Source organism: Genypterus blacodes, unplaced genomic scaffold (assembly GCF_046128005.1).
Source record: "Genypterus blacodes isolate CSIRO-AG114 ecotype Tasmania unplaced genomic scaffold, CSIRO-AGI_Gbla_v1 ptg000148l_1, whole genome shotgun sequence".
NCBI classification, from domain to species: domain Eukaryota; kingdom Metazoa; phylum Chordata; class Actinopteri; order Ophidiiformes; family Ophidiidae; genus Genypterus; species Genypterus blacodes.
The window spans coordinates 480,132-504,648 of record NW_027466950.1 but is presented as its reverse complement, the minus strand read 5'-3'; the positions used below and the strand labels follow the sequence as shown (position 1 = coordinate 504,648).

The 24,517-nt window shown below is 46.9% G+C and overlaps 1 protein-coding gene across 1 annotated transcript in view; it reads left to right on the top strand.

Moving 5' to 3' along the window:
• Positions 1-22,434, top strand: part of clybl (citrate lyase beta like) — a 51,802-nt gene extending 29,368 nt beyond the window's left edge. The window contains exons 3-8 of the mRNA XM_076165648.1: positions 9,835-10,023; positions 15,231-15,332; positions 16,623-16,716; positions 16,927-17,094; positions 20,755-20,879; positions 22,103-22,434. Of these exons, the coding sequence (XP_076021763.1) occupies positions 9,835-10,023; positions 15,231-15,332; positions 16,623-16,716; positions 16,927-17,094; positions 20,755-20,879; positions 22,103-22,210 (786 nt within the window). The 3' untranslated portion in view covers positions 22,211-22,434. The remainder of the gene's footprint in view (positions 1-9,834; positions 10,024-15,230; positions 15,333-16,622; positions 16,717-16,926; positions 17,095-20,754; positions 20,880-22,102) is intronic.
• The last annotated feature ends 2,083 nt before the right edge of the window (positions 22,435-24,517 follow it).

Sequence of the window (24,517 nt, the reverse complement as noted above, 5' to 3'; positions counted from 1 at the left end):
ACCGCTTCCCCATTGGCCCGACGGAACTGCCCATGAAATTGTGATTGGAGTGCGGGATAAAGAAGGGGCCCGGGTAAAAAGTTAACTAACAAAGGTTTTTAAGTCATGATAATAAAGATGATTGATATGGCTGGAGGCTGTTCCTGTAGTAGACAAAGACAATAAGATGAGAGCTCGTGTGACTGACAGGCTAAACTGTGACCCCGCGATGGCGTCGGTGGATGTCAGAGCTTCTTGTCTTTATTATGTGTGTGTGTGTGTGTGTGTGTGTGTGTGTGTGTGTGTGTGTGTTTGTGTGTGAGTGAGAGACGTGGAGAGGAATGCAGCGCCATTCACACTCAGGATTCTTCAGCTGCCGGGATGTGACAGCTCCACGTCTCTATCGTGTCTTCAACCCCCCCCCCCAAGTCTGATATGAAAGAGCTCCGTTTTATTATATGTCTGTAAATTTCCGACTGCGGCCTTTTATCTCGCAGGTTGCACCAATTTGGGACAACGCTAAGCCTCTGGTATGCGCTGTTAATAATGAAGTGGAAAATGCCATTAGCCACAGAGCACCTCCATGTCCCGGAGCAGGCCCACCTCTCCTCCTTCCTCTGCCACCAGCAACCCTGAGCGCTTCACATCAAATCGCCAACAATGAAAACCTGCCAGAGCGCATTGTGCCTGTAGAATTCCTCGCCCCGATAATCCCATCGCGTCCCCGTCCCTCTGATCCGGCTCGACGCGCTCCGCACGGCTTAACCGCGCGGGCATCGCGACAGCGGACTTCAGTCAATTCCTGACACCGTATGTTAGCTTTAAAGACTCTGATGCCCGTGCCAAAGAATACACAGGCCTGTCATGCGTGTGTGTGTTGCCGGGTCATACTGTGTAATATAAAAATGAGTTATTAACTCAATAACAAAATGCACCTTTCTGACTGGCAACCACTCTTCACTTCCCACACTCTCAGCTTCTTTCTCCACTGGCAATTGGAAATCCATGGGGGTTGTTGTGTAGTTATTCCTTCCCTTAAGATGGTATTTTGTTCCTGTTGGATAAACACTGCTGCGTGTGTGTGTGTGTGTGTGTGTGTGTGTGTGTGTGTGTGTGTGTGTGTGTGTGTGTGTGTGTGTGTGTGTGTGTGTGTGTGTGTGTGTGTGTGTGTGTGTGTGTGTGTGTGTGTGTGTGTGTGTGTGTGTGTGTGTGTGTGTGTGTGTGTGTGTGTGTGTGTGTGTGTGTGTGTGTGTGTGTGTGTGTGTGTGTGTGTGTGTGTGTGTGTGTTTCTGCCCAGGAATACCACTAAGACATTTGTTTTGGAGATGGTATTGTGTGTGCAGGATTTCCATTGGCATTTCCATTATTACGTTCCTCCTTGATATGTTGTCAATAATTCTTTCATTATCTGCTCCCCACCCGCGCCTGCCACTCATCATGGCAGTGATGTGTTGTAAGACGAGGGGTTCGGCGTTTTATTCTGTGCGTCTGTTTGTCCGCCGACGATCTTCCACCGCCGCCGCGATTATGTTCACCATGACAACGGCACAGTCGGCGCCGCAGCTTTGCCAAGTGATGCCAGGCCTCAGCGCCACCTCTGTAATGTGTGTGTGTGTGTGTGCGTGTGCGTGCTGCTTGAGAGAATGAGAGCCGGTGCCTGAAGTGCGATACAGGTATGAGTGGATGGGCCTCACACACACACACATCCCGATTATGTGTTCATTAATGTATTCTTTTCATTATCTGTCACCTTCACCCTAACACAGGGTGTCCATGACAAAAAAGGTGCTCCTCTTACAAAGACCACTCTGCGCCCTCTGCTTTAAAATTGAAATCGGTGCGCGGCGCTTTTAATTGCTTGGCACTTTGACTCCGAAAATGTCTGCGCGCCATCTTGGCTGTAGCGGCGCCTGCTTAGGAGGCGAGGAGATGAGAGAAGGGAGTAAAAGGGTAGGAGCCACCCAGAGCTCGCTAACTGTCACCATGGGCCCAGAGGGGAGAGGAGAGGGGGGGGGAGGAGGAGGAGGAGAGAGAGGAGGGGGAAGACAAGGCTGACTGCTTTAACATTCTTACACATATCATCATATCTGTATGATCAGTGGGGTGGAGGAAGAGGGAGGGCAGGTTGAAACCCTGGAGCGGAACTGACGGCTACACCTGTCCTCTCTCGCTCTCTCCCTCGCTGTCTTGTTCTTTCGTTGTCTCCTCCTTTCTCTCTCTCTCTCTCGCGCTCACTTCTCCTCTCCAGGGTCCTCAGGGTTAAGACTGTTTATCTCTCTTGTGTTCTTTCTCTGTCTCTCACTGCCCTACGCTCAAATATTCCTCATGGCATTTCCCTCTCTCTCTCCCTCTCTTCTCCCCACGAGCCCCTCCATCCCCCCTGACCCCCCCTCCACACTCCCCTCCCTCCCTCCCTCCTCCTCGCCTCCCCGCTGTAGAGATTCTCTCCTAATCCCTGGAAGTTTGGAACTAATGAACTAACTGCTGAGCCGCTGCCACGGAGCTTGGTCCCAAACTATACTGTACTTCACACTCGATTTCCTCTCCAGATGGCACGGTGGCGCGGCCGACGCGGCGGGGGGCACCTCTCGCAATCTTAGCACGCATCCACCAAACGCACCCGTGCACACACAGGCGTGTAGAAGTCGAGTGCGCACGGGGACACGCAGAAGTTTGCACGCATAGACACACAAATACAAACTTGTTCCAGTTGGTGTGAAGCACCTACTGTACATCACTCAGGCATGACAGTAAGTAGATAGATAAATACTCTGCATTTACCACAGTTATATGAAGTAATGGGGTTGTGACCAGGGCCCACTTGATATGCTGATGCACGATTTGTTCATTCAAGTATAAATCTGCTAAATTTGCTGACAATTACAAATCCTCTGTACTTGGAAACCAGTTGTAGCTGGAGGGTTTTTTTGTCCACCGTGAATAAATGAAGATTTCAGCCAGCAAAAGTAATTGATGCCTGCCAAGGTCAGCAATAAGAATTAATGCAGTTTGTCAAAGGTTATTTAATGTGTTATGAATTTAAAATTTTTAGGACAAAGGCTTTACTAATATGTTATTAGTATGATTTACTAATATGATCCAGATAGATAGATTTTAGTATGTTACATGAACAAAAACTATAATCTATATTGCAGCAGTTTTTGTAAAATGCGTCAGTTTCTGCTTCAGAGTTTCACATGTGTGGACAAAATCAGCAGTATATCTGTCAAGCACAACAGGTAGTTACACTGAAAGGAGCTTTATTCCATTAGAAAACAAAATGCTGATTTGTCCAACATGCACATCAGGAATAAAACATTTGGACATGTCGTGAATCTGAATCTGATCCTCAACAAAATGCAGGTGAACAGACACGATCACATCCCGCTGTGACACTTACAGGGGCTCATTCAGGCTGAACCTGTGCAGCGTCAAACCACATCATCTCATTGTTGTTGTCGTTCTTGCTCAAACTTGAGGAGCATCTTAGTTTTTGAAATGTGACTGAAGATGTCGTGGCATGTGGGACATCTGGGACAGCTCAAAGACTGGATCAGGGTCAGTATCCATGTCTGACTCCAGTGTCATGATGCAGATCTGGAAAGTTTGTTGGCGACTAGAAAGTCAGATGCAGGGTTGTGTTGTCTCTTGGCTCTTGTGCACTCAGACGCCTTTTTTTGCTCTCTCAGCTCTTTCTGACAGAGATGACCTCATTGCTGTGCTGTACCTTTGTCTGCTCAGTGTATGAGCTATGATCTGTGCATGAACTGCTTCCTACAACAGAGCTTAACTGTACAGTACATAAATTATACAGCCAACTGTCAGCTGATACGTGACCTGCATATCGTGTTGTTGTGAAGGACACTGAAAGATCCAATCTCTATTGAAGTGGATTCAAATGACTAAACGCATGACAGAAGAACTCCTGGGAAATGGCGTCGGTGAGCTGAATTACATTTTATTTAATGCGAGCGAGTGCGTGTACGTGTGTGTGCATGTGCATATGCGTACGTGTGTGTGTTCCACACCTCACAGGGCCCAGCAGAGTTGAGAGAAAACTCCCCGCATCACTGCCAAGAATCACAAACCGGATCTGAGCCGCTCAGGCAAAAAAAACGGACCCTGTCCTGGCCAGATCAAAAAGAACCTTCCGTCTCCAAACGTACCGTCTTGTGCTTGGCTTGGAGCGCACGGCGAGGGAGTGAAGGATAGATGAGACTAACGAGGGGTCAGGGTGATGATGGTCCTAGATTTGTGATAACTGTTCATGAGTGCATAAGGTTTGACAGGAGTTCTATGCTGGAGCTACAGAAAGTCTGAGTCTCTATCTTTTTAGCTGTAAATATTAGATTCCATAGATTAAAACTTGGCTTATCTTCTGAAACCGACACTCATCCGTGCAGCCGCTCCGGGCTCAGCGCAGCAAAGGCACGGATTGAGCGAGGGAGTGGAAACTGCTGAGACGCCGAGAACAGAGAGGTCCTCTCTCCCGCTCTCATTATCCTGTTACACTCTGGTGTTTTCACTGGCAGGGCCACAGTCCACGCCGCTCCGCGCTGCGCCGGCCTGCGCGATACACCCAATACTCGCCGAGTCGCCCCCGGAGGAGGAGTGATGATGGAAAAGGGGACAAGGAGAGGAAAGTATGGAAGGATGGGCGGAGGAGAGGAATGCAGCAGATGTGAGCACACGAGGGGAAATAAGCCGTGCTTTATTTCTCGCGTCGCGCACGAAATGTGCCCGATGTTTCTGCCTAATTAGTTACATTAATTAAAACCCTGGCTAGCTATTTAAAACAATGCTTAACATACCGGATTTCTGCTACAGTTCCTCATATGAAATAGACACAAATATTACGAAAAAGAAAGTTGATTGAAGCTCTAAAGGCAAGTCCATCACACTGTAGGCTTAAAGGCTCACTGTGTTCTAACGTGCGTCTGTATTGTGATGTGTAATGCTGAGTCGACATGGAGGGGATAAATAGGATTTTGTTATTTACTGAAAATAAATCAATTGGCATAATAGAGGAAGTACGGCAGGTGAGGGAATGCACACGCATCATGTGAGCTGCTGCCTTCATGTGCTCCAGTAAATCACCTTAGTCGCGTTAATATCGCTCTGTTACTCAAAGTACACCAATGTACACTTATGTAATGTGTGTTGTTGACGTGATGTGAACACGTTGGAACGGCCATGTCAGTGTCTTCAGACCCTCACCAACCAAAGGCAATTAGAAATAATATAAAGGTGCATCAGAGAGAACTAATTCAACAAAGGGGGAATCAAACCAAGAAACGATTGAAAGCGGCTGAAGTTGCGACAAAAGAGTAACCAGCAATCCCAAGCAGCCCTCATACTCTCTCAAATGTGTTCATATAACACAAATACAAGCCGCTCATGTCCCTAATGAGTCATCAGCATTGTTTTAAGAGCCAAAAACCTCAATTCAGCATGAAAGCGACACATACAGACTCTCTTCCACAGTGTTATATGAGATCAGACACATTCCACATGCCTACACGAGTTGTAAAATGCATTATTGTCACATGATACAGTGAGGCAGGTCTGCACACACACACACACACACACTGTTCAAACGTTAGCTCACAAAGCCACACACACTTTTCAAAGTAGTGTCATAAAACAAACACCCGACAACAATATGTTATTTGCGTACCTTCACACAGGTCAAATACACCACAGGTTCAACTGCAAATCAGGTTCATCGCCTCGTCTGATTTTTTTGTGTTGCGAAAGCTTAAAAAAAGCGGAAAGGAAATGAACCAGCGCACCGAAGACACTTGCATCAAACACCGGATTTAGGCCTTCCAAATCTCCTCCAATTTCAGAACAGCGACTCCTGTGTCTTGTTGGGAGATCCGGGCCAGAGTTTGACTTCCTGTATATCTCACACATCAGTCAGTGCAGGTGTTGGAAAGACTTTTATGAATAGATACATTTTTAATTATCACTTATCCTTGCCCCCCCCCCCCTTCCTGCTCTCACTTCCGTTTGGCAAATTATGTAAATCAGCAATCAGCGCTCACGTTTGGAGATCGTTCCTATTATAGTTTCAAAGTAAAACATTTGCATCTTCAAGATGACAGAGGGACCCAAGAGAATCTAGAACCAACATGGGTTTGATAGCAGTCCAGTCTGTTTGAATGAATGAAGAAGACTACAGCACGTCCAGTTTGTCCGTCAAATGTTTGTTTCTTTATGTGCTTCATGTAAACGTCTGGTATTTGAGCCTCACAGACAGAAATCCCGGCTTAGTGTGCAGCTACAGTAAATCCATCACTTCTTCGTTCATACTTTTGGGCCATTGGTTCTGATTCGCATTCATAGTTGATCTTGCAAATGCGTTCTGCTGCAGCTCGCATGCGGCCTGCAGCCACAGTTTGTAACAGGATCGTTCAGCGGATAATTAGTTTGTATGAAGTGGCTGTAGTTCCACCTCAGGCTGTCGGGTTTCACCGAGGATGACAAGCAGGTTTCACGACTTTACAAATTCCCTCTTCCCCACCCTGCTCGTTATCTTGTCGTCGGCCCTGACAGGATAACTGCGAACACGGGCCGCATCCGACCGGCACAGCCGAGGCCCCAATCTTCCCTCTCAGTCACCAACACAGCCTGAATCAGACACTCGTCTCACTCCGGCTCGGTGCGGCGGCGTCACTTGTCAAAACTCATCCGCGGCGACTGGAAGCCTGCTCTCTCACACGTACCGGCACACGCTCACACACTCGCGCACACACACTGACGCGCACAGTCACACTTCAGGCAGGCAGCCCTCACCTGCGCTACTGTACTGCTCATTTTAAATGGCATCGCGAGTTACGCAGCAGGAAGCAAAATGCCAGCCCTCAAAATGAAAAAAAAGATTCACACACACACACACACACACACACACACACACACACACACACACACACACACACACACACACACACACACACACAATCGTATATGCTTGCAGAGGAAGAGTGCATTGCTCTTAGGAGGCACTATGTCAGAGATCAACGGTGTGATATAGATTTTAAGTTTGTTATTCATTTATTTACTCAGAACTCATAGATTCTAGGTTAGTAAATGATCCAAATTTGTCTTTTCTGCTCTACACATACTGATTTTAATAGAGGGTTATAATTCCTCTGTATCCCCTTTACTCCCCCTTTATTGCACATTTGATGTCACGCAGAGCTCTGCCTTCACCGTCTATACTGTGACTACCACTGCACCGAGATCTAATTCAGCTGGAGCGTGGGGACAGTGCGGGCGAGTCTCCATGCCGAGTCTGTCCAGAGGCGATGTTTGACGTTGCTTGTTTCAAGCTGCATGGGCGGCTGAGCTGGACATCCATGATCTGATGCCGAAGAGGAAGGTGGTCCCGCTGTGGAACTGTACACACATCAGTCTGAAAGCTCCGGTCTGATGTGGCGTCTACAAGGCGGTGGCCACGCTGCGTCACGTATACACAGCACTCTGTAGGATCCCGCACGCCGAGGCTCAGGCTGTGTGTTAAGGAGCTGCCCTCTCTTCCATGGAAGGTCAGCGTCGGCACACTTGAAAAGCTCCTCGTGTGCATCTATGCGTTGGACGGCCCTGTCCGCCCGCCCGCCCGCCCGCCTGCGTGTCAGCCTCTAATGATGAGGATGATGGAGGGAATCAAAGAGGAGATGGAGCTGACGTCGGGGCGAGCGCTCCGTGGGACACCAGGTGATTGGGGAGGGATCTTTGAAGCAACTTGTTGGATGGCTGTCCATTAATGTAAAATATCTCCCTTTCAAAGGGCTTTATTCAAGCTCGGAGTAGCGGAGCCCGTAGGAGTCAAGGTGTCTGGCAGAATAATCTCTCACTTTAGACAGAAAGCGAGGGGGAGAGAAGGATAAAGGAGGGATAATGCACAGTGACCTGGCCGTCTGCAGCGCCCACCGTCCTGGCGTCACGCTTTATCAAAAGCACCGTCGCAAAAGGAGAAAAGTGCAGGAGACGACACCGCCAATGACAGGGTCTCCAGTTACACCTCACACACAGAGGCTGCAGGCAGATCAGACCTGAGATGGGAGATCCAGCCTGCCGCCCCCAAACTCCGCTCCCAGTGTTATTACAAACCGGGGCTTTTTGATCATTTTTTTTGGATCGCTATTTATTTAATTTGGTTCAGGATCAGCGTGACCCTCGGCACAGAAAGCAGCCAGCGGCGCTGATGGATCCGCTTCCCTCGTCGGAGGGGAAAGACAGAATTCTATCCACCAAGTAGCAGGTTTATGAATACTGAGTTATGGGCGCTTAAACGGCTCCGTTTCAAGTTACGCCTCGCGCTCTTACGGGTCTGTCTTGGCCTGCGAGAGAGGTTATTACCAAACTCCTCTTATGGGGTGACAATCCCTCCCCGTCTAATCCCGTGTAGACGCGCATGACACACAGCAGAGCAGCCCGGGCCTGACCCCCGATTAAATCCCAGCAAATCTTTGATATGTACTTTGATACCACATTTTATTGATACAGGAGGGCCGCTCTTAATATCAATGTACAGTTCTGCATTCCAGGAGATCAGAGTCAGGGCTGTTCAGTCTCACACGCTGCCCTTTGACCTTTTGAGGGGTGTGTGAGCTGTTACACGGCGGCCTTGAGCTCGTATAACTGCACCAAACGGTGTTAGTGGTATTTGATTTGTATACTTTATTTCATTTGTTTGTGTTTTTTCATGCAGTCTATTAATGAATCGATAATGGTTTGTGTTCCTATTTCAAACGGATATGTGAGCATCCACACACACACACACACACACACACACACACATACACACACACACAAACACACTCCCACACTCCCACAAGCACTCAAAGGCTCCAGACTCTGATCCGACCTGACATCTCCTAAGCTACCGTTTCCTCGCCCGCCGCCTAACTGGGAACACATTTCTCCCAGAGCGCCCTTACTTCTCCCGGCGCTCCTCTGGACCTCTCAGCCCGACTCCGTCCCTCTGCCCCCTCCCGCTCCTCCCTCCTCCCGGCATCTGGTTTGAATCTGCCGGCGTGTGCTACCGTGTTACCGATGGGCGTCGAGAGCGCGAGGCTTCCCTTTGATTCTCCGTCCTCCTCGTCCCTCTCTTCCTGCTCTGGCCCATGTGACGCCTGTGCCGAGGAGGGAGCAGAGTTTTGTTGATTTGTGGCCTTTATAGACGGATTACAGTGGAGTGAAGAATGCAGATGTGTGCAGCATTATTTAATGTTCTCTCCTCATATGTTAAATAGAGGAAGACTGAAGGCCTTCTCCTTCATCTTGATTGTATTTATTCCAAATTTGTGTACCTTCTTTGAATTTATTTCTCTTTGTATTGTGATGATTATTTTCATCATGGTGCAAACTCACTGAGCTGTCTGCTCTTATCACAATAATTGTGTTTCTTCCTCTGCTTTAACAATTACCCAAATAATTAGGGTGTGATTGAACCAGTGTTAACCCTGGTTTTTGGATATTCCCAACAAAAGCCCACGGAGGCAAATCGCCGTTGGCTCAACATGTGATCCGAACAGACACACACACCAAAGAGATAACCAGCATAATTGATATGTGGACCTATCAGGGAGTCCACATCCTTTACAAAATGACCCTGTGCTGTTTTTCATCTGTGTGTTCCTGATTGAATGTAGTTAGGAGTCCACAGAGATTCATTTCATGACCCCCAACCACCTATCGGTTATGTTTGCAAATAACACTGTATGATTGTGAACAGTACTGCTCTTGTTCTGCATTGTGTACCTAAACCTCCGTGCCCTTTGATCAATCACTTTATTAGACTAGCGATACAATCTGAGCAAACGTTTTCCCCTTTCTGTGCTCCCACAGACAGAGGCCAGAGAGACCATTCCCAGGATGCTGGTGGAACTGGACCTGGGGCGGACGGAGAAGTGTGTGCGGGTCAACTCGGTGTCCAGCGGCTTGGCCGAGGCGGATCTGCAGGTGGTGCTGCAGGGTGAGAGGCTCCCTCCTGCCATCATGTTGCCCAAAGTGGAGGACGTGGACGAGGTGAAGTGGGTAAGCGACAAATCTCCGTCCAGTCTCGGAAGATCCGCCTCAGAATTAGCTTTAAGCGTTTTTTGTTTGCCACAAGTGAAATATTCTGCAGAAGAAGAAGAAGAAGAAGAGCGTTGCAGCACATGTGAAAAGCAAACAAGACTAAAAATACTCGTGACATTTCTTCCCTCCGCCCGCTGTGCCTTTTAAAAAGCACAGTGGCACTCTTACACAAACTCATGAAGTAAGAGGAAACCGCGGGAATCTTCAAAGCAATCATAACAAACTTTCCCGTTTCCCAGTAAAAGTGGGAATCGATCCCTGTGGCAGGACTCTGGGAGGGACGGAGTGTTTTTCTTGGCTCTGGCTCAAGAAGCGGATGACATTTCTTTTGCCTCAGAAGTCTGATCGGTCTCTGGAACAACACCGGGGTGAATTCTGACACTCCTGAACTCACAGTGTGGGTAACGACTTGTTTAATCTATGGCAAAACAATGGAATCACTGGACAAGTATAACATCGACCAAACAAACTGTTTTAGTAGAGTAAAATAGTTCAGAATTTTAATTGTCCAGACATTTTACGAATTCAGAAAGGCTCATCCTCTACTCACCAACTTTGTCGTTCCCACTGCAGGAACGTTTTCAGGACATTAGGGACTCTGGGACTGTTCCTTTGTGGCAGGCTCGGTGCTCGTCAGTGTTGCTGCTTACGTGCTGGGTGGAGCTCACACCGATTGGTCAGACACCAGCTTCCTCCAGCTCATTCCTCGTGCTCCGTCAGCCACGAATGAGTCGCCCGCTCTCAATATCGCGAAATGTTTGACAAAGAACCCGTCTTTCATCTCATCCCTTTCTAGAACTCTTTGCCTCTCCTCTAAAATTCGGAAAACAAAACAAAAGCACTAGGACCTAACAGTACACAGTTCCCACTTCAGGTAATTCCAGATAAATTAATTTCTAATATTTGTTCCAAACTCTCTGTCCCAAGTTAAGACCCTGATACCCGCAAGAACCAAGTCAAAGGCAGCCGATCGTCTCCGGCTCGCTGTAAAGAGCCTCTGCACGGATGTCGGGTCCAGAGAGGTCAGAAGACAGTGACATCATTAATGCGGGCTCCTTTCTGATCAGCTCCATATGGGACACTTACCAGGAAGAACCGGGGTGCTGCCTGCCTCTTCTTTCACCGCTTGATCTACGCTCGTCTCCTTTCGCCCTCCGTCTATATTATAAATGATTTACCCTGGGGTTCTAAACATCTGCTTTATGCTCTAGCGTCAAACTACAAATTTCTGGAAGACTTCCGGCAACAGAGCCCAGAGGAGAAGCTGAGGGTTTGGTAGAGCAGCAATTGGTGGTGAAAGCAGGGTGTCTAGTTTGATGGCTCACACACATACACGTACATATATATATATACATATAAATACACACTCATACAGGGTCTAGGGGCCAGAAGCAGGAAGTTTTTAACTAGTGGCTTTAATTAGAACACGTCTGTTTCCTGCTGCCCTTTCTTTCTTCCCAGTCTAATTGCTGACAGGTGTTCTCTGAGTAGCCCCTCTCTCTCTCTCTCTTTCTTTCTCTCTTTCTCTCTCTCTCTCGCCACTTTCCTCCACTTAAAAAGGAATAATCATTTTCATTTCTTTTCTTCAAAACCGCACAGTGTTCCCCCCCCCCCCCCCCCCCCTTCTTTTTATTACATCGGAAATGGCTCCTCATAACTGCCTGCTGTATGTAAATGTGTTTGACCTTTTTATGTTCAGATTATCTCGTTTCTCGGACACCGTGTGTTTTGATTAGCAGTTTGTCATCGTTTGATCCGATGCGACGGCGTTGATGTCTGTGCGTGTTTCTCCCTCCTTGTCTTTCTGGTGAATTAACATTTCCTCTAACTCTTTCTGCGTTAACATGCTTGTCCGTCCGTCTCCGTCTTCCCTCCGCCGGCGTACGTTCTCCTGGCGCAGTAAATCCCTCTCTTGTTTATTTTTCTCCCCTTTTCCATTGATATTAGCGCAGGAACCTCCAGACTGATTTGTTGCTAAAAGATGGACTTACTTGTTTCCCTTTGTGTGGAAACCTTTAGCTCGGCCTTCCTCCTCTCCCCCGGCCCTTGTGTGACTGACAGGCCTTATTGCGCCATAACAGGCGTAACTCCCTCCTTTTGTCCGAGAACAATTCTCACACCGATTCGGAGCCATGCGCATTCTTCGCCCGCCACACTATTTGGTGTGCGCTGGGACCGAAAGAATCGCACCCTGTCCCGCTCCTCCTCCTCCTCCTCCTCCGCCTCCGCTTCTCCTCCTCCTCCTCCGCCTTCCCCCCCCGCCCCCCGTCCCCTCCCCTCGTCCCTTTCTCTGCTTCCCCTCTGTGAAATGAACACTTCAGCAGGCCGGAAACATTTAATCTGGCCCCCTTTTGAAGAAAATTAATTGAAACTTGTCCTACTATAGCCTCCTTTCTCAACCTCCGTCTCTCCCGCCTTCTCTTTTCACAATCAGTTGGCGAAATTGTCGGCGGAGCTTGTGTGCAGCGTGGCCTCCAAATGACAAGAAGAGGTGTTTTTTTTTGTTTTGTTTTTTTTTGTGTCAGTGGCGAATAATGTCTCTCAGGGCCCTCAGATTGAGAGCCATTGACAGCTAATGGCCGCTCTACGAAACACGGGGGACAAAGACGGAGCACTGCAGCGCCTCTTACGTAGAGTGTATCAGGCCCTTAAAGCGTATTACGGCTGAACGGGAGAATACGGCCCAAACACACAAACATGTAATCAGAGAGGCCCCGGACACTGAGGGAGGCTCTTTGGCCAGGTGGTGGCGCGCTCAGCGGTCGTTTGTTTTCTCCCCTCGGCCGAATCCAAACAGCCCCGTGGCCGCCGCCGCAGCCGCAGCCGCAGCAGCAGCAGCAGCAGCAGCAGCCGGGCCGTGTAGCGCCAGTGGTAATCTGCGCCCGTATTAGCGGCTACGTTCCCCGACAACGTGCCGTATTTACCCGGCTTCTTGTGTCAGAGAAATAGGTTTATCTACACCCTCTTTTCACACTCTCTCTCTCTAGCAGACCCCAACCACCAAGCCCCCCCCCCCCCCCTCCCCTTTCTGTGTTTGGGGAGGAGGATATTATGCTAAGCCCCCAGCGTTAGTTTTTATGTTGCCATAGCAGCCTTGCTCCCGCAGGGTTGTGACCTCAGATGATTACAGTACAAAGCCTATTGGGTCTTGAAAACCTCTTTGAAGATGAAAAGTCTTTGATGGTTTGTATTTATGCAAATCTCTCAGATATGATTTATCCAACTGAGATTGAATGGAGAGATGATTAAAATTGCCCCTATTTTTTTTGTATTTTTTTTTTTTGAAATCCCTCAATGGAGGCCCGCTCTTTTCACTTTGAGAACAAGAGTGGTGAGTGCAGGCGCTGGGGTTATTTTGGTCTTCATTTAGAAAAATAGCAGCGCTGTACCTGAGGTTATTTATATCTGTCGTCTTCCCAGTGCGACGAAGACGGAGCGGGAGAAAGGAGAGGAAGGGGGGACACGGAGTTAGACATTTCTACTCTGAGCTTTTGCCCCCTTTTCCTTTTTTTGACTAACATTGAAAGGAAATATCTGACGGAGGGGGCTTTTGTGTGTTTCCAGATGATAGATTTTGGAATTCTGGCTATCCCACTGGCAGTCCAGGGCCAGCTGTGAACTGGTCTGTTGGAAAAAATTGGAATGCTTTGGTCTTCAAAGGACTGAACTTGGTTTTAAAGCCCTACTTAGGTGAGCTTGCATATGCCGCGCAGGATAAAGGCCTCAGCAAAGTGTCACATCACACTGATTGTTGCTGCAGTCTCCTGCTCCCCGCCATGGAGGGGCGTCGGAAAACAGAATAATGTCGGGGTAAAACATACTCAAAGACATCCCAAATCTTGTTTCTTCTCCCCTTTTTAGATATTATGTTTCTTCTTTCGCTCAGTGTCTGTGTGTGTGTGTGTGTGTGTGTGTGTGTGTGTGTGTGCGCACCGCCGTGTGCACGAGTGCATTTACATGTCTGCGCCCTTCTCGGGGGAGTGCGTGCCGTAGTTGCACCGTGAGTCTCTGAAAGAAGGTAGAGCGGAAGACTTCACACGAAGGGGGGAACCCTGGTGATATTGTAAAATATTTCACTTGGCTGGCTTTGTTGCTCGTCTCCCGCGCTCCCTCTCGCTGCTGTTTGAACACTCACAGAGGTGTTTCTCAATAAGCACTGAAATGGCAACAGTTTGGGTAATAAAGGTGTCAAGATTCGTATCATAAGTGAGTCGAAATTGTTCTTCTTCTCTCCGTTCTTTCTCACCACATTTGAAAGCTGTCACATCATTTTCTGTATTCGCCCTTTATTCCCGTTTCAGATTCCATCTGACACATTATCTCACTCCAAGTTTTTATTTTACTTTCCCAGTTGGCAGACTGGGATAGAAAAATGAACAGACATGGGTTTTATATTAAACAAGTTTGTCATTGACTTGATGTTTGTGTTTGGTGTGTATATTTTAACCCAAATAAAGGCCAAATAAGCCAAGACAGTATTTGTTTTGTTCTAATAAAATACTGGCCTAAAGATCGCAACCATCACTACACCATCTATCTGTTGTTGCCTACAGCAGGTTTGATGAACGAACGCCAACTCAGTTTGGTGCAAATGGGCGTGGCCAGTGTGGACGGTTTAAAAGTTATAGGCCAGAGAATAACATCCCGGACCAACGTTAGGCCAACTGGTTCTTAAAATTAAATCTGTTCTTCCCAGGATCCTGTCTAAACGCTCCACCACGTTTCATGATATCGGTTCATAAGGAGAAACAAATACAGACTTGAACAGAAGCTCCTCCGAGTATTACACTGAATATATTGGAGCTCTTTCTCAGCTACATATTAGCGGTTGATGCAAGTTTCTACCTTATTTGTTCCAGCAGACACTCATATCTCCCAAAATCAGATCCTTATCCAGACCTGAGGCATATCCTACCTAATACCTACCTGTTTTATGCCTAATGCAATGCAAAATGCCTAATCTCACAGTTTTAAGAGTTCATGAAACCCTCAAAAACTTGAAGGTCAAAATCATTCCATCTCTTTGTCTCGAATATCCTTGCAAGGTAGTAAAAATGGTGCAAACTAATTAATTGATTGTGCTTGTTTGGAAGATGCCTTTTCCTGTTCCCCTAAGCAGCCATGTGGTTAATGAGTTGTGCATGTGATTGTCCCCATGTGTTTAGTTTGTTGACAGGTTTCAGCAGAACTTGAAAGGACGGCCGCTGACGGAGCCCATTCGCCTGGTCACCTTTGTGGAAACCGCTGTGGGTCTGCTCAATTTTAAGGTAAATTACAAAGACACCCAAAAAGTGCCGGCGTAAGACATTTTCCCAGTTTGTCCCTTGTTCACGTCAGATTAAAGGCTGTCAGCGAGCCGAGCACTCCACGTGCCCGGAACAGGGATTCAAAGCTCGGACAGCTTCTCAAATCTTCTTTTCTTTTTTCTCCTCGTTCTCTGTCTGTTTCCATGCTGACGAGTTTTAATTAGACATGTTTTAATGTCACCATGCTGGATGAGTTCTTAATGATGTGGTTAGCATCAAAGCGGCTCTTGTAAGAGTGCGGCTCGACCTTCAGCGACACGGGGGAAGGGGCCGCGATTTGGAGCTTTTGGCAAGAAACATGCCGTCCTTCCTCTTTTTTATTTGTCCCTTTTTAGTCCCCCTTCCCTTTTCTGTTCGGGTGCGTGGGTGTGTGTTTCAGGGGGTGGGGAAGGAAGACTGGGAGGGGGGTGTGTACCCCCTGTGTGCTTTCTTGAGAACGGCCTGTGTCTTTGACCAGACTGAACCCCGGGGTTGTAAGCATTGGAGAGAAAAAATTGCCGTGTCACAGCCAGAGCTGAAATGAAGCCAACAAATAAGCAGGAGACACGTTCGTATTGTTCCATGTTCCTCACAGGAGACCAGCACATTCCACTTCTGCCTCTTCCTCATTCAGCTCCCAGACTTATTGTTCGCTGTCAGCATTGGAAGGTGACTCAGTTTGTTGAAATGTGTGTGTGTGTGTGTGTTGTAATGTCTGCATTTGGTTCCTCATTCATTTCAGTTCTAATAAATAATGTGTTTTACCTTCATTATACAGCTTTATCAAGCCAATAACTCAGTGTTTTCAAACTTGATGTAAACACGTCATGAGATTGAACAGACCTAGATTGTGTGTAAAACGATGTAGTGGCATTTAAACCAAAATTTAAATGATCCACCTCTGCGTGCGTTTCTTCACCTGGGAGACTTTCCTCATACTATCTTGCGATGCTTCATTCATCTTTGGACAACAGCAGAATCCTATTAATTCCTCTGTCCTATTTGCATTTTTTCAGAAAGAATTGCAGTCAAATATGCATATCAACATAGTGAGTGTTCTTGAGATTTTTACGGTTGTCAATTAACATCACAAACTCATACTGTTTATGGTGTATGGTTTCACAAATATGCAGTTAAAAGTAACAAACTGCTTTAAACAGTTTCTTGAACCAAGTCAGAGGTGTTGGCTAAAGAAACATTTCCTCCGTTGAGTTCACACACTGGACAGAATCTCTGCATCTGTTGCTTGATCAAACTGTCTTGTCTTCCCAGGCCGTGTGTGAGGAAGCACGTCGACTCGCTCCTCAGGCTGGTCTCCACCACGACGGTGTGGTGTTTGGCTCTGACGACTTCTGTGCCAGCATAGGTAAACAACCATCTACCCATCTCTCGTGTATCACCTCAGGGTTATACGCTGGTCTAACTTTTCTTGGTCCATGGCCCCAATGATGATTGCGTCAGAGAACGTACCACAGCTCAGTCGGTGTTCAGTACCTCCTCGCCTCCCCAAGCATGGTCGCCTTCTACCTTCACATAACGGTTTCATCTGGACCGACGCTGTCCTTGTCTACTGCAGGTGCCACGCGGACCAAAGACGCCAGAGAGCTCCTGTACGCAAGACAGAAGGTGGTCGTGACCACCAAGGCGTTCGGGCTGCAGGCCATCGATCTGGTCTACATCGACTATAAGGACCAGGAGGGTCTGAGGCAGCAGGCCAGAGAGGGCGCACTCATGGGCTTCACAGGTACAATGACCCATTAACACTCCTACCATACCACCCCTCTTTAGCAACAACCGGTTGACTGCATTGTTGTATCTTCGTATTGTGTATCTTCCTTTATTTCCTGACTGGTATTGTACTACACCCTTTTAACTTTTAATTAACTAAGATACTGTTCACTTACATGGTAGTAATATTCACATTGATAATGATTTCATGACTGGATGCTCTTCCCCGCCTCTTTCCCCCTCCTCTGCATTATCATTTTGTTTCTAATGATAGATACTATGGCTCTGCACGGCTGTTAAACGCTCCCTGATTATGTCTAATTATGACATTTGTGTTGTTCCCAATATGAAGGGAGAACTAAATGGATCTGTGCGCATGTGTGCCATTAAGGGTGCACTTAGTTGCCTGTGTGCCTGCTTGGTAAAGGGAGTAGTTAGCATAGAGTGGCAGCATCTACAGCGCGCAGTGTGTGTCTGTAGCCAGGCAACGCTTCAGAATATGTGTGTGTGTGTGTTTGTGTGAGTGTGTGTGTGTGTGCCCCTGTCCCACAGACTGTGTGTACCAGACCACAGGAGGCAGGACAGTCTGTTCCAAAGTGAATATTCCAGTTCCGTTGCTGTGTGTACGCGTTGTTGTAGTATTTCCATCCATTGAAGAATCATTTAATCAGATTCTTTATTTTTTTTGCCGTCCATGTCAAAGTTTTTTTTGTTGTCTTTTGCCTTTTCTCAGCGTGATTCTTATTTTATTACACAGAGAACAGCTCAACTTCAGACGTCTCATGAACCATCATTTGTGAGCTTTCATTCGTAGAACTTAATTCAGTCATTGATCCAAGAACACACGATCAATGTTGTACCGTCTTAGATACAACACACACACACTCACATTCACCGTAGCTGTGTTGCATATCCGCTCACAGAAATTCAGTGAGTCTTTCTGTCATTATGTCTCGTATATCATCTGATTTGCCATCTGTGGGGGCGTTTGTATGCAAATCTGAGAATTTGTAATTGTAGGAAATTAAGAGTTAAAGCGGAAAATTCACTGTCTGGACGACACACATATCATGACTAATTTACCCTTTTCTCCTTTAACACTTAAATAAAACCTTCACCTCTTTAAATGAATTGGTTCCATCAAATTTAAAGCTACAGTTCCCGGTATTTCTGCAAATATCATCAGAAAATGCGATACTTGATTTGGAAAATAGAAACGAATGGCTGAAGGCTTTAGTCTGGCGGTGGTTTGTACGCAGTGATATGGAACAGAAACATTAATAGCTCCGGCTTAATGTCCTCCAGGCCACCAGCACTCTGTATAAGCTGGGTTTGCAGCTCTTACTGGCCAGAGTGCGCTTAAGCAAAAACACACGGCCCAGCCAAAAGCTTCTACCTGTGCAGTAATTGACCTTGGCATCACCTAAGCCGCGTTACAGCACCCATTAGTACGGAAAACGCCGAAGAAACACACACACACACACACACACACACACACACACACACACACACACACACACACACACACACACACACACACACACACACACACACACACACACACCTGGTGCCTGGTGCTCGGCGCAGCTAAACGGGACAGGACAGAGGCGAAACCCTGCGTGGATTAAATCTGTTAGTGTGGAAGGTCGTTGGTTTTGTGGCTTTAATGGCGCTAATACGCCTCTGTGTAAGAAACGGAGTGAGAGAGCACGGCACCAATCGCGGTGCTTTCATGGTCTGCATTTCACTGCCGGCCATCATTCGCCTCAGAGCACTTTGCTAAATAGCGATTGTCCAATCAGACGGCAGCACCACACGGCAGGCTCCCATTGGCTACAGGGCATGAATGATGCATTTAGGGGGAGCCAATGAGTTGTAACTGAGGGCACCTGAGTCACCCTGTCTGTTCCTTAGCTCCGTCATTCCTCCTGGCTCCTGTCGCCTCACTCACTCACTCACTCTCACACACACACACACACTGTTTATATTAAAGCTTGCCAATTGCAGGATTCATGGCAAAGTGTGGAAACGTGCTCCCATTTTCAACTCATGGCCAGAAGTAAAACAGGTGGCAGAGGAGGGAATGTACACTCCTCCTCTGATCCAATTTATACACACACACACACACACACACACACACTCACACATTCATACTCGTGGTGCGTGTGTATGCGCAGTGCAAAACAAAAGCTGAATACTGCAAACACTCTGTCAGCTCATTGCTTCACGCAAGGTGACACACAGGCGTACACACTACCTCACACACTACCTCACATGAACGCATCATCATAGCCCAACTCGGTACACACACACACACAGCTCGTGGTACCACGGCGTCCTCAGGCTGTTTATCCAACAAAATTGTCCATTTAGCGTCCCTCAGCTTGACACTCACCCACGCGCACAAACACATTTTGTAACACTCGAGTCGAACGCAGCCATCACAAGTTTCAATTTACTTCATTATCTTCCCTCATATCAATAATTGAAACCCAGAATCCAACGCCTTCATTAGTGTGTGTGTGTGTGTGTGTGTGTGTGTGTTTGGGGTTAACTTGGGTGAACAGAGCAGATGAAGGGAGTGGGTCCTCTCCTCCCCTCTCCTCTTCCTCTCCTCTCCTCTCCCGGGCTACATTCCCCCTCCTCTTGCCGCCCGCTCGGCCACCTTGAAGGATTTGCGGTTGGCAGCGGCGTTAAAACCCTCGAGTGTCGCGTTCCCCCGCTGGCCGCCGCCGGGCCGCCGTTTCTCGCTCAGCCATTTCATAACCTGAACTTATCGCTACAAGTTTGATCCCCACCAATGTACATGGGATTATGTCTGCGCCGTTCACCCAGATTTAACTGTGACGGAGATGAGGGAAGCCAGGATTGTGTCAGCCGGAGACGCCTTCGCTCCCCCGTCCGCCATTTCCTGCCTCTGTGAGGGAAAATGTGAAATAATCCTAAAATTGAATCGTTCGTGTGAAATAAAGTGAGGAAGCTCTGTATATTTTCACGTTTCCAATCGTGCATGAAACATTGGTGTGAACCTACATTTACATTCTTTTGGATTTGAATCATTTACGTTTTCCAAGTCAAAGTTCTGTTCTAGATCGTGGTTCTCAAACCTTGTGGCCCGTTGCAGGCAGAATCCACTGATTAAGAAGACAGTACATTGTGCAGACAGGATGTTTATACTTTCAGCAGCATCAAGTAAATAACATAAAAGTGTTACAATTCAACTTTCAAAATAGTTTTTAACAAAGCCCCTATTTACCGTGAAATTTAGTTTGATTTGCCACAATAACAGAATTCCTGTCCATGTCAGTTGTTTTGATATTTCCAGAGTCATCTGGCGTACCACCGGGGGGCACTTTGAGTACCACTGGTGTCCCGAACGCCACAGTTTGAGAACCATCGTTCTAGATCATTTCTGTCACCTAATGAATCGTAACTAAGCACGTGCCGAGTCGGCAGGAGACACTCGGGGAGACGCTTGATGGTCCTGCGGTCCCCGGGTGGCGCTCTGACTCAGCTCAGTGACTTAGAACACACTCCAACACACACACACACACACACATACACACACACATTCACACTCTTTAGCCGTTTCCAATCCGGCCCTCTGCTCTCTTGTCGTTCACACTCTCTCACGCGTTTTGAAAGTGTGTGTGTGTGTGTTCCTGCGTGTGTGCAGGGAAGCAGGTGATCCACCCGGGACAGATCCAGGCTGTGCAGGAGGAGTTCTCCCCCAGCCAGGAGAGGGTCCAGTGGGCCAGAGAGCTCATCGCTGCCTTCGACCAACACCAGAAGGAGGGAAAGGTAACGTTGGCCTCCTTTACAGGGACATAAACAGACATTAAAGGGACAATGACTGCTTTTTCTTTTACTGTCAAATGTAATTGTATAGTTTGTAATCTATATTTTTGATGACAGGATTTTTCTTACTCTATGACATACTGTAATTGAAACCGGCTGAATGTAGGAAGGTTGAGAAGCTCTGGGTGGAATGGTGACCGGTCTCGCTCTCTCTCCGCTCTGAGGACCGGACCCGTCCTTTGTGTGCCGCGAAAACCTCGGAACGCGTTACTGTACACCCCTGGGTGGCTCTGAGAGACGACGCGGGGGGAGACGGCGGGGGGATTTTGGGCCAATTAAATGTACAATATTATTGCTCCTAATTTAGTGCTTGGTTGGATCCTGTGTGTGGAGCTCTGTGGGCTATCTGCTGAGGTAATACACAATCTGCCCACACCTCTCTCCCTGCCAGGGCTGCTCCCACTAAGCATCGCCCGAGGGACTCATATCCTACCAGCCCTCTGCCACAGCCTGCGTGTGTGTGTGTGTGTGTGTGTGTGCGCATGTGTGTGTGTATGGGTTTGAACAGCAAGCAGGCTCTGTCCTTTTGTCTTATAACATGACAGGTGCTTCTTTTTCATAGTTCTCACTTCTGCACATCGACTGAACCTGCAGGGTGCCCGAGTCCATGTTTATATATTTATATTTGTGTCGTTTGTGTACATTTTAGTTTTTTGATCAAACGTAGGGAGCGTCACTGCACAAGATCACTGTTGTGATGTTGTCTGATGGTGGCATTTTTAAGAAGAGGATATCACAAAATCTGCCAGTTTAGATCTTTGAGATGCATTTTCTTGCATTCCTTGCTTCTTAACAAAAGCACTTCCTGTTCGGCTCCACGGCTTCTACCTCACACACAGAGCAGGAGCCCTGACAGACGCCATTAGGTCGTACGTGGCAGTTACTGTTGTTGTTTTTGACATCATGATCTAATTCTGCATCCACCAACAATACCTCTGCTGTTGTGGTTAGATTCTTTTTTTTTTCATAGGTTTAATCAAAAAGTTCTGGACCAATGTGTCACCTTGGTGTCAGTGTGTGCGTGGCACATCCACACCCAGAGCTCAATCCAGATTCAAAAAACCAACCAACACTGTGATCCGGATCTGGATCTGGTTTCAGTAACATGTAAAAGGTTTGACCATGTGTGTGTGTTCTTCCCTCTCTCCCTCTGTTGTTTTGCTCAGGGTGCGTTCACGTTCCGGGGCAGCATGATAGACATGCCGTCGCTGAAGCAGGCGCAGAACATCATCACACTGTCTGCCGCCGTGCCAGAGAAACGACAAGAAACCTGAGGAAGTAAGAGGACGCTGTGAACTGAGGTTATCAATGAGGAGTCATTAGTAATTATAAATTGATATATTGGTTTTATTGTTGATTAAATGATATTGTTTCATAGAGCACATGTCTTTGTTTCTTCAGATACACTCAGTCCTGTAGCAACAGCAGATATAGTGGAAACTGCACAGAGGATTTCCGCCCCATGTGGGCACTTTCTTGGCACACTCTGAAACGTGTGTGTGTGTCATCGTGTTGTTCTCCGGTGTGCTTGTGCGTGCATGCGTGTGTGTGTGTGTGTGTGTGTGTGTGTGTGTGTGTGTGTGTCTCCTCGGGCATGACTGATGGCCTCCCATCTCCACGGTCCAGGCAGCTGGGCGAAAGGGTAAACAAACACAACAAGCCGCTGTTGTCGATCTGCTCAGAGGCCCCCAGTCTTCAGACGGAGCCTCAGCCCCCCCGCCCGCCACATCACAGTGCTGATGGAGGCTGAAGTGAAGTGAAGTGAGGGGAAGTGGAAGTTGTGCTGCAGCGAAATGCAAGTTTACAGGTTCGCAGGATGGATGTTTAAGATCCAAAATGTATTCTCTTTAAAGTATATCATCTGTGCTTTTTTGCAGCAAGTGTTACAGTCAAACAAACTTTTTCAAAGTTCTGTTCTTGGTCCATATTCAGGTGTATCTTGGTCGGGATCTGGACCTACATCTGTCTGTCTCACGTTTATTTTGTGTTTTCTCACTTCACTTCAGTAAATTTTGCTCAACATTCTCCACTTTTCACATTCTGTACCTGCTTATTCCAACATTTGACTTCATCTTTATGATTCCACACACTGAAATACAGACTCCTGTGATGCCGCCGTCACGTCGAACACAAACATCCTCCATCTCTCCTCGAAAACTGTCAGAATTTGACACAAACGTCGGAGTTTGAAGCGTGTTCGCCGCTCACCTGTACCCATGGCCTTCTTTTCATTTCACCTTGGCGCTATTATCCACCGTCTGAACCCACAGTGGGGCTCTGAGGTGACTCGTACACACACTGGAGTGGGTGTGATGTTGGAGTGAGACAGATTAGTGGCCATGTTGCTCCAGCAGACCAGGACCACGGCTTTGTCTCTGTGACTGCGGATGGGAGGATAATTGGGGGGGTGTTGAATGGTTAATAGTGCCATTGGTGACCATGGTAATGAAAGGCACCGTACCTCTCCCTCTCTCTCTCTCTCCCTCTCTCTCTCTCTCCATACTGTATGATCTATTGTGTCTGGGGCAGGGTTGTGGTCTGTGCCAGTCCAGGCCAGACAAAAAAGATTGAAAGCACTCCTGCGCCCCGCCAAAGAGCCGAGCAGCGAGCCGTCTCCTTGGCATTTGGCCACAGATTTCTCTCACCCCTGGTTCACTTTTTTTGTCACAAATTCACATTTAGCTTGTTTGTTTGTTTTCGCCCTGATCCCACCTACTATTTCACCCCGAGGTTAGCGGGAAATGGCTGTTAGACGACGCTCGTTAAATCCATAAAAGGTTTTTGGGCTCTTTTTTTTTTTGCAGGGGGTCTGCAGATTTGACGATTGAGTTTTTATGAGGATTATTAAACTGTGATTTATATTCATTTTTCAGGATTTTTGTCTTAAGTGTTTCCACTCTAGTTCTTTGAAGTATTTGTAGATTTTTCAGTTTTTGCTGCTCAAATTTGACACTTCTGGTGAAAATGTTCTAATATTAGAACTATTCACTAATTACTCTCTATTCAATGGAATTCTTGCTATTAACATAGTGTATTGTTGCAGCATTAAAATTAATAACTTGTCAGAACAGTTATTTTCTTATTTTGAACAGGCAGGGTTGTTTAAGGATTTAACATTTATTGACTCATATTATGACCTTTAATAATTTTGTTTAGAATCTGCATCTTGCATCTCAACTTTGCTTGATACAGTTTTCAGCTTTCATGAATTTAATTAAATTCAAATTTATTAGTGAAAGTACACAGTTAGAAATCATTTTTAAGATCTGAACACACACCAGTGTTAACTGTCCTTAGATAGCATACACATGTAGATGGATTTGATGGCATTAAAGAGAATTTTAAGATAAGGTAACAATGCCATACAAGGTTCAGGGTTTTTAAAGGATTTATCTTAACTTAAACACTGGAGGTGATCCCTAAGTTCCCCACATATGTCATGATGATGTCTAAAATAAAGGGATATTAAGGGCACATTTTTTAAATGTCATAACTTTCTATTCTATCTTGTTTGTTTAAGGGATTTATTCATGGCTTCATTCATGAATTGTAAGAGGTTTTTGAGTGTCCTCTGTGCTTTG